Genomic DNA, 11,103 nt, shown 5'->3' with positions numbered 1-11,103 from the left:
ATGATCACAATCCTGCATGCACTCAAAAGCAGCCAGCTATAAATCCAATTTTGCGCGTAAATCAATTATTTTGCAGATGGCTTTTTGTTGCACAGACGAGCGCGTGAACCAGGCTATTAATTACGTGTTTATCATTATTATGGGATGCAGGGTCTGCACTATGAGCTGCAACGTAAATATGACATAACAGGCAGTTAGGACGCTCTGCACACTACATTATGGCCGTCATCTGTTTGCATTTCCTCACATAACTAGTTTCTGCATACAAATGATACATACACTGTTTTCCTGCTTTTTGCCCAAGGCCTTGAAGGCAGCAGATGTAAACAAACAGGAGAGCCATTGTGCAGGTCTGCAAATGACCGCGATGTTTCATTGAAATGGTAATACACAGTTATGGGATGGTGATAACAACGCTGCTGGACATTTATTTAAGCCTAGGCAACAACTCATGGGCTCCTAAATGCTATTTTAATACGCCATTTATATTTTAGTATTTTTTAAAAGGTCGAGTTTTTGTGTGTTCCCCTCTACAAAGAGTCTTTGTTGTGCTTTATTCTAATGGAGGTTATTATTAGCTCGCAGCTTCATCTGGGACAAAATAGTCCACCATTTTCTCCATGCAAAAAACGAAGAAGGTGAATTCCCCTTTCAAAAATAAAATCAACTCGGTAAGAATATAAATCTCCAAACACAGGATGATTGCATTTCATTCTAACAAATTTATTGTGTCTTCAATCAGCTCGTACGGAACCACTACTGAAAATTAAATTACAATCAAATTATCACATCAAAATATACCCTTATTACCTAACAACGGTCAATGTCAGCTTATGATGATTTGTGCTCCTTTAGAAACGATAATACAAAATGAAACAAATAAGGGCAACAACAGAAATGTAAGAAAGAAATGAAGGGAAAACAAGAATAAAAGGGAAAGCATCTTACACAAGTTCCTGGAGGAGGAAATAAATTACCGTTTGGAATAATTCATACGTATTCCGAATAAAATATTAAAACAAGTCATTCTGATGAAAAATATAAAGTAAATAACTCAGATCAGTATCTGATCTAGTGATCTATATTGCCGGCTTTACAGAGTTGTGTTTATTAAAACCTACCAAAGAATACTGCTTAGAAAGGGCAGCAATAATATATCCACAGCACTCACTCAGTCACACTTGGCAACAGATTTTTTTTCTCAAATAAGTGCAGTTGAAGTCTTTTCAAATGTCTTATGCTCTATTTGTTGAAAAGACGAGGAAAAATCCACTCACGGTGTCAAAGTCCATTAAATAATAAGAAAAAGCCCCAAAAAGAGTGTGATCTTTAAGATCAGGGGACAGTCCTGGTCCTGTTTTCCTCTTCTTTCTGGGCTTTTGAGGCCTCAACATGACAACAACAAAAAATCCCTAATCCTCCGCGTGTGTGTAAATGAAACCGTGCAGTCCACCTCAGAAAAACAAAAATGCTGTAGATCAGGATGGAAGCGTCGTGGATGTCACTCGTGTTCATATTCTTGCAGTTTCCCCCTCTTGTTATTGTTAGAGCAGGGAAGGCGGTTCAGTCCCATTTCTAAATATACAGAATGCCTGCTCCTTTGTTTCTTCAATCAAACACAGGATAATGAGAGGGAATATTTTTTGGAGGAGGGAAGAGAGAAAAAAAGAATAAACAATACTTGGTTTCCTCTTGGTGTGTTTTAATGCGCCAAAATTACCTGGTGGAATGAGTTTGTAGTTGTCACCCTCTGGTCGCTCGCTTCACTTGCATCTTTTAAGTAATCTACTAAAAAATGCCCCTGAAAGAAAAAAGCAGAAGGAACCTTTTAGGAAAAGACATTTCAGGGCCTGGAAGCAGGTTAACGGTGCGTTTTTCAGAGGGGGTTGGGAGGGAGAAGGGAAAGGTTGCTGTTTTTTGTTTTGTTTTCTGGTGAAAAATAGACAACACATTTGCAGTCTCATTCATATTCCCTCACAATCACAGTATCAAAAGGTGCTATCCTGGCGATAGTCTGTACGTTTTTTAAATCAGTTTAATTTCATATAAAATATTCTCTATGTTTCACTGAACATTCTTTTGCAGTCCATGGAGGGGGGCGGTGTTTCTGCACTCACATTGCCGACCTGAGAGTACACATCCTCCGGCGTCTGCGCCACTCCTGGGGGCGTCATCCGTTTTTCCTTCTGTCTCCTATTGCAAAACCACACTCTAACCACCTCCTTCTCCAGCTGCAAGCTGTCCGCGAGGCCGGTGATCTCCTGGGCCGAAGGTTTGGGGCATTTCAGGAAGTGGCTCTCCAGAGCCCCCTTGACGCTCACTTCGATGGATGTGCGCTTCTTTCGCTTCCTCCCCTGCGCTGCGATCTTGTCGATGCTTGTGGGGCTGCCGGTGGTCGAGTCGGCCTCCTCTAGCCACTTGTTTAACAAAGGCTTGAGCTTGCACATGTTTTTGAAACTGAGCTGCAGAGCCTCGAATCTGCAAATGGTTGTCTGAGAGAAAACGTTCCCGTACAAGGTGCCCAACGCCAAGCCGACATCTGCTTGCGTAAAGCCCAGTTTGATCCTCCGCTGCTTGAACTGCTTGGCAAACTGCTCCAGGTCGTCCGAGGTCGGCGTGTCGTCGTCCGAGTGCTGGTCGTGGCTGTTGACGCCGCCGTGGTGCTGGTGATGCGGATGCTGATGGTGGTGATGGTGGTGGTGGCTGCCGTGGTCCAGATCTGGGGTGTCCCCCCTCACTAAGCCCGGGTGCACTAAGCTCTGGCTCCCCGGACTCAGCATACCGTTCACAGTGAACCCCCCCGGCTGGGAGTAGAGAAGCGACTGCTGCTGCTGCTGCTGTCCCCCAGATAATGAGTTAATGTGCGCCGCAGTCGTGCTGCCCCAAGCCCCGGCGTGAGTCTGGTGTGGAGCTAAGTGAGGGGGCCTGTGGTGCAGCGCGGTGCCCGTGTGCAGGTCGTCTCTGCCGGAGTTTTTCACGTCCTGCTGCTGCGGGCTGCCAGTCATCCCGACGGGGCTCGACGACCAGGGCGAGCCGGCTTCAGCTGCAGCCACCGCGGCTGCTGCGGCTGCCGCTGCGGCGTGCGGCAGGGAAGTGACCCACTGGTGGGCATGGCTCAGCATGTGTCCCCCGTTGCTCGCTGCCATTGCGCCTTGCATAAAGTCACTCTGTACCATCTTGATTGAGGGGTCTCCCCTGTAGCCCCCAGACCCGAGGTAACCGCAGCACTGCCCTGCTGCATGCCACCACCTCCGGAGTCAGAGTGCACGATGGAGCCGGACGATAAGATGCTATTGCTGGACAGATAAGGATTGGAAGCCGCGGTGGCCATTCCGTCAACCCTTATGAATATGTTTGTGGATAACCCCCCTCCCTTTTTACAGTCGCTTCTTTCGAGCAGGCAAACTGTATCTCATGAATTATTCAAACTTTAAAAGTATGAGTAGGTTTTTGGCAATACCATCGACGCGCGTAAAAACGCAAGAAAAGCTTCAAAAAGCGATGGCAGAAAACTGGGTAAAATCCGCATGTATTTACAACATTATAGTTCAGTTGTGCATGGATATCGGCGAGTAGAATCCAAGGGTTTTCAAAAGCCCTTTGAAACCATGTGCAGTCCGCTTAGAAAGTTTTGCACTAGGATGAAAATGTGAGCATTAAAATTCAAATATAGAGGAGAAAAAAGCGTTGTCCCATACAACTTTTGGAGGTTGCAAAAAACAAACAAAAAGCCTTGCAAATTCTCCACAATGTACAAAGTCCCAGTTTATGTCCCCTTTGGATGAGAAAAACATTAGCAGAGTCCTTTTGTAATTCAGTTGCCGAGATTTCTCCCTCGCTTTATTCTTTTCTCTCTCTTCTTTTATAGCACTGTAGAGCCTCTCTTTGTTCTGTTTTGATGTATATAAACCTGCCAAACCGCAAACTCCCGATGAAGTACAATCCAACAGTGCGCGGCGCTGCTCGCGAGCCTCTTCTCTCATTCGCTTGTTCTCTCTCTCCACCTCTCTCTCTATATATCTCTCTCTCTCTCTCTCTCTCCCTGACAGGCCCTGTAGTCCCGCCCCCCCTCCCCGAGCACGACGACGCACGGATGTTTACCCCGTGCGTCCCCGCTGATTGGCTACCCGGGGTGTGATTGGCAGGGCTCGCCAGCCTTGCTCCGGGCGCACGGGCCCTCCTTCCGGCTGTTTCAATTGGCTGATTTTTAATTGCAGTCCAAACAAAACGGGGAACACAACTTGGTAGTAAATAGGTATGAGAACACTAACAGGGGTGAAGGGGGTAAATACAAGAGGTCGATCAAATGTGACCTCTATAGTTTGTGATCAGCACAAGTCAATTCACATGATGGGCATATCTTTTTTTCTAAACAATGTTCAACATATTTAAACACATGTTTTAAAGGTTTATGCTAGATATAATTGTATTTAAATAGTTGCATTTTCTAATATCCTTGTTACAAACACACATCCGGGACTAATGCAAGAGAGTGTATCCAACATTACCTTTGACATAATAAGATCAATTTCTAACAATGATCTGGTAGCATGACCTGATTGTGTAATAATAAGGTATCCATGCTGAGTTGAGTTCCCTACGGGCCGCTGTAAAGCATTCAGGACATACTTAGAATGAATGGTATTTATCTGGTCACCTTATGAGGGACATTTGGGGTGTTTACAAGGTGAATATTTAAAGACTGTTTGGCACATTCTTTAGAAATGCTTGTTATGACACTAAACCTCAGAGCAGCACATGTAAACTAAGAGAGGAAGTGCATTTGTGAGTGCATCCACCTCGGATCCTCAGGAGTTAACGCGCAAAGGTTGCAGGGATGCTTCCATGCGGAAACGCCGCGCACAGGCAACATCAGTGAAGCACAGTGAAAGAGAAAGTGGCAACCAAAACAGGGGCAAGCGGAGCAATCCGTGGGGGGATTTGTGCGTGCAGGGTGGCGGTGCTGGAAAAAGAAAATAGGGGGAGATATAGCCTTTAAAATGCACACCATCCCTCAAGATGACCACATAACCCCAGACATGAATGGGCCCTTTGTTTACTGCGCCTTTGGACGCACCCATGGGTGGTAATAAGTGCCAGATATACAGCTCCCACTGCACCCATTGGTTGAGTTGAGGGTGTCAGCAGCAGCCTGTTGAGTCCACCTGACCAAAGACAAGGCCTCAGCAGGTGATCCTCAGCAGGATTAACTGTAGTTTGTACAAAGGTTAGAGTTGCATGTCGCGCGTAACCCCAACACACCGGCTCCTAAGCTCCCCAAAATCAAAGATGGCGCAAAGATGTTATTGCAAAAGAGGGATTTAAGGGCAGAGGAGTTCTCCAGCACAGGCTGTGTACTCCATGCCAGCCCCCCCCCCCCCTTTCTCATCCCAGTAGATTTAATTTGGATTGGGCTCAAAACGAAGGGTGCCTCGTGGATGTGTTTACATTGAATAGGCAGGCTAGGGGCCAAACCCACGGGGCCCTCTATTCATGAATATACAGTGAGGATTGCTGTCTAAATGACTGCTGTTCAATCCACACTGTGCGCTTTGAAAGGGTCTCAGGCGGCCAGCAGTGACACAAGGCAGAGACCCCTCGAAATTAAATAAAATATAACATATATGAAAGGGGAGTCAAAAGGCATTTGAGAAATACTCCCCAAAATCACAGCGCGGGGATACAAAGCACGCGCTCCTCTCTGATATATGATGTGTTTATTATTTATTTGCTTATTATAAAAGGTCCCCAAGTTCCCTGCTGGGGGAGTTCATTTATTTTGTATGCAAAAAAGGAAAGAAAGAAAGGGGGGAGAGGGAAAAAAATCATCCCCAAGTATAACAAGAGACGAACAGTTAGTGCTGATTTTCATTTGCATAAATTTTCATATATTTTAGTGAAAATAATAGCGGGAGCCGAGGAGTGCTCCTGCTCAGTTGAGGCAGAGGAAAGCAAATCTTAGGGCGCACCGAGTCGCAGGGAAAGGGAGATACCCATGTACAGCCTCCATATGAACAATGTGAAGCTATTTCCCTTTTCTTGGACTCAAGGTAAGTCAACAATTATCCATGCGGATTTCTTTCTTGAGGAATGTTGGAGTTTATCGCATTGTCGCGCATTGCTCCACTGTGGCTGCTTCTATATAGACTGCTCGCTGCTTTCAACGATATTCCAGCCTACTTGTGCACTCATATTCTTTTATATATTTCATAACCAAATGGCAAATGCGTTTTCCTTTTTACTCTGGATGCGTAAAAATCAATATACGCGCAGCGCTCTTTGCACCGCAACCGCCTTTTTTGTGTGCTTTTTTATATAGCGGGCAGATGGATAAGCTGTGCTGTTTTGTAGTGAATGTCCACCGGAGAAAAGTGCAATCAATCACATTTTAAGCAGGGAGCGAGGAAGAGAGGGAGGGAGGGAGGGAAAGAAAGAAAGACCCCTCGGTTGAATCCTCCAGAGGGATCGCGTAGGCAAGTGCAATATTACACCGTTTAATATACATCGATCTGTAAAGTTTATTTAAAGTTTATAAGCAGCAGCTTGTCGACTATTGCTCGGTCTTATAAATATCCCGAGATGGTAATGAATGCTGACCGGTTTGTCCTTTTGGTTTTGGAGCTGGAAATGTCAAGAAAACTCAAACTAACACGATACATTTGTTTAATGTAAAATAGATGCACGGGCAATGATCAAATGGCAGATACTAATCATTCCAGTGTCACAGCTTTAATTTGTCAAGAAGTGGTTTGGGTTTTCGGTGCACTTTACTGAGGGTTCTTTTTTTCTCACGGGTTAACTCCTTTTTTCCTCCATGGATGGGGAGTGCATTTCTGAGCCCAGCACTTGGTAGCTATGGTGAGCCCCATAAAAGGGGGAACACTAGTCGCATTAAGCTGTATGTTTGTGCACTGGAGTCGAGATGAAAAGAGGCTTGGTGTCCCGGGCCAGTAGCAGCATCGGGTACGCGTTACAGTAACGAAATTACTCCATCTGCACCACCAACAATTCCTTATTCCTCTTTAACTGCCCGTTAGAGACTTGAGTCATCAACAAACCCTGATTATGTCAGTTTTCCTCGCCATTTGCTCTTGGAAAATAAAGAATATCATTGTATTAGTCAATATATTTTAGGTCTTATTTAGCAAAAACATTGATTTATTAGTTTTGAGGAGCACACACAACTGATTTGGCAGACTTGGCAGATCGTTGTTCTATCCGGTGGGCTATTCTTACGGGAAATGAAAAGCAATCACATTGTGGTGCGTAACGGGAAAGTAACGTAACGCACTTCCCGCATATAATGTATTCGCATTGCATAACATTTGTATTTTGAACATCCTGCAGGCAGCTGCTGCTTGAGACAGATTTCGGGAGTCATTGTTGGATTGATCATAAATAAAATAATAATGATAACTGCCGCCAGGTGTCGCGCGCACTCATGATGCAAGCATTCTATAGCTTACACTGCAAAACACGTCCATCTTATTTGCATTTTTGTAAATATTTTTGTATTATTTTATTATAATAATTATGTATTTGACAAATTATCATATGGTGAGCTTATTCCACGGGCATGCAGTGCAGTTTTTACTTTCACTAAATGACATTTCAGTGCCATTTGACTTACATTTGAAGCGGAATCTCTAGACTCAACAGAATCATTTTAATGCGTTTTCATTTACAATTTGAAAGTGAACATGAACCTCAAAAGGAAATTCCTGAAAACGAAAGTCCAGCCCATATATATATATATATATATGATTATATATATATAATTTGTTCATAGTGTTAAGGGTTTCGCATTATAATTTTATAGCCACCGTTTCAACAACAGACATGAATTGAAGGTTGGATAACACGATTGACAATTAAGATATCACCGCTGGCGGAGGAACATGACTGAACGGGTCAGTGTGGAGAAATCATATCTCACACACATTCACACACATGCAGTATATGCTGCATTTAGCTAATTCTTGCAAAACACCCCAAAGAAAGGACTATATTTGTGGCTTATCCTTCATTCCCAGAGGCAATTAAATCCACTTAATTTAATTATCCAATTTTAAAGACATCCCACCCGATTTCATTGCAGGCTATAACCGCACATACATTATTTTTTCCCCACACATGTCCGCGTCATTAGCCTCAGGAGTTGCGCAAAAGCTGCTTGTATTGATCTGTGACAGCTCTGGTTAATATGCAAATAGTGTGTGATCAGAAAGGGCCTGTTTTAAGCCAGTCGCCATCAGTAGCCTATAATCCATAAGTGTGAGGCCGCAGCTCGTGCGTAAAGGTAGGCTACTAACCAAACACCTGGGTAGGATTCGTGGATCATCCGGAGAACTAGGCCTTGTGCATTGCAATTTCTCCGCATGCTTGACCGGCCATTTAGCGTTGTTCTTCCTCATCGTCATCACCACCATCATCAGCAGCGACAAAGCAGAAAACGCGTTATTACTCTGCATCACGCACCCGTTCCCTCATGCTGTACAATGACGGTTATTGGTAGCAGGAGGCCATTGATTTATTCCTGCAGGATTGTCTAATTCATCAAGATGCGTTCATGAACTCCCAATCGGAAGAATCCAACAGATCTAAAGAAATGTGCGGGTGAGATGATTTAATCAAAAAAAGATGTTAACATTTGAGCATAATCACACCCAGTGGGGGATAAAAACTTCCACTTGAAGACAAAAACAGAACAGAAATCAATTTACCTACAGCATTAATGTCCTCCATAAAGCATCCTCATATCACTTTGATCATTCATTTATGACACCCGACATGCAGATTTATGTCAGTCCTCGAAAGGTGGGTACACCCAGTGTGTGTGCCATGGTTGGTTGCAATATTCAGATTAAATTGATGCAATTCCTGCCGTTTTAATTATGGCCTATTTAAGTTGCCTATAGGGCTACATCATTTATTCCCCCCCCCCCCCCCCTCTTGGTCCAGTCACTAATCCGAGACGACATACGTTGAGTGTGTCTCACGTCGGTTGATTTAAAACCCAATCCAACTTGCAGCACTTAAATGATAATGTAGCTACTATACCGTTAATGAAATGGGCTGAATATCAGCATTAAACATGCGTTCAATTTCAATGGGATTTTTTTCTTAACCCATTCAAACGAAACTCTTTATTAATATTCTATTAATAAAGGCCACTATGGTTATATACACCTCACGTGGGGTTAGTAATTGCTCCGTGCAGCACATACAGCATGTGAATGGGAGGACATGCAGGTAAAGATTATATGTTTAGTGTTATCACAGAACTCTCCAGTGGTGCATGTATCAGCAACTGCTATTGATTTGAGATTGGAAATCAATAGGGATGTCATAATTTGGACTAAAGGAGGCACAAGAGTGTGTTTGGTGCCTTTATTCTAGCACTGAATTAAATGATTCAAATGTTTTTTTCTAACAATTGTCAACAGTAATTTAATTAGACAACATTAATTATTCGGGGTCAGAGAGAATGAGCAACTGATTAAAAAAAACAACGAGTCACATCATGGTGTTAGAAATAAAGTTGAGGAGTGAATTAATTAGAGAATAAAAGGTCAAAAAGCAGTGAGGTTAGTTAGTTGTGAAACTCAATAAAGGAGGAAAGTGTTGTCTCTGCATGGACTGATGAATGCAGGCTGCGCACACACACACGGACACACACACACACACACACACACACACACACACACACACACACACACACACACACACACACACACACACACACACACACACACACACACACACACACACACACATATAAACATTTAAAAGCCACTGGTGGTTGGAGAGGAGGTGAGTGACGGGGACAGATCGACAAAGATAAGATGAAGTGCAGATGTCTGAGTCAGAGAGAGAGGAAAAAGTGTGTGTGGTGTGTGTGGGTGTGTGTGTGTGTGTGTGTGTGTGTGTGTGTGTGTGTGTGTGTGCGTGTGTGTGTGTGTGTGTGTGTGTGTGTTTGGGCGAGAAAGGGGGGTGCTTTGTCTGTCAGTCTCCAGCTTCAGCCCACCCTCATACTTCCACCTATTGGCTGCCTGGCCACATAACCAACACACCCTCACTCCCAGGTCGGCCTATGTTGACGTTATGTCAAGTCCCCTGTGTCGGCTTTTTCCAACGCAAGGGGGTGCGGCCGTGTCGGCTTTTTCCAACGCAAGGGGGGGGGGGGTACCTTAGCGTACATTTTTAACTTTCCGGGATGTCCATGGCTTCTATATAGCTCCCTAAACGTATGTTGTAGACGACTTGAGATCGCGACCGAATGCTACCTGAAGATCCATTCTCACAGCGTGTATCAACCTTTTTCGAACTCAATATCAAGCCACACTTATTGTTTTTACTTCTTTATTTTAATTGAATAATGTAGGACTTTTGTTGCCGTCAGTTATGGGGAGAGTAGGGGCTCAGAAAACTGAAATCTGTATTGTTTCATCGTTTTTTCCTTCTAATTTTGTATTCTTTTCTAAACCACACACTGTTATTTACTCAACAATAACACATAATTATCCTTGTGCTTATTTATTTGTTTGATTAATAAACACAAGTTGGAGTCCGTCAGGACAGAGGGTCGGAGCAGCTCATAAGTAGTTGCTTTAGAGAATATTACACCCGGAAGTAAGTATTCTCTCCGCTTCGCTTGACAAACCCCGTGATAGTCCTCAAGCTCTGTGATTGGAGAGTGTGCTCCGAGGGTTACGCCGAGCCTCGAACAGCACTTGAAATGGGATGGAACCACGGCAGACTGTCCAAAACTGGATTTGAACGGGTCCACCGCGTCCTACCCTCCCCCACCCCGTCCCCAGAACTACACACTATTCTGTTTCGCAACATGTTCTCTATGGCATGTCTCTACTGGGAGTTGTAGTTTTAAAAGACGTTTTCGTATTTCCCATAATAAGAAGTGGCCAGTATTAAACTGTGTACATCCCTGGAGGTTTAGGGGATCACATTAAAACATATAATTAATAAATGGGTGAAAATTGCTTGTGCAATGGGCAGCATTAATATATATACACACACATGCCAGCTAAGGTCAGAAGAGCTTTATTTAACAGCTGGTCTTGTGTCTGTGACCCCTCCTGTTGT

General features: G+C 43.9%; 1 protein-coding gene across 1 annotated transcript; it reads right to left on the bottom strand.

Annotated features, from left to right (window-relative positions):
* Positions 1–702: 702 nt before the first annotated feature.
* LOC117537034 (POU domain, class 3, transcription factor 3-B-like) lies at positions 703–4,003 on the bottom strand. The gene is given in 3 exon segments (XM_034202209.1): positions 703–1,801; positions 2,118–3,211; positions 3,214–4,003. Coding segments are annotated over 3 exon segments (1,311 nt in total). The 5' UTR covers positions 3,332–4,003; the 3' UTR covers positions 703–1,702.
* Between the last annotated feature and the right edge of the window lie 7,100 nt (positions 4,004–11,103).

The sequence above is a fragment of the Gymnodraco acuticeps genome, unplaced genomic scaffold (assembly GCF_902827175.1).
Source record: "Gymnodraco acuticeps unplaced genomic scaffold, fGymAcu1.1, whole genome shotgun sequence".
Classification (NCBI taxonomy): Eukaryota; Metazoa; Chordata; class Actinopteri; order Perciformes; family Bathydraconidae; genus Gymnodraco; species Gymnodraco acuticeps.
This window is presented reverse-complemented; position numbering and strand designations above follow the sequence as displayed.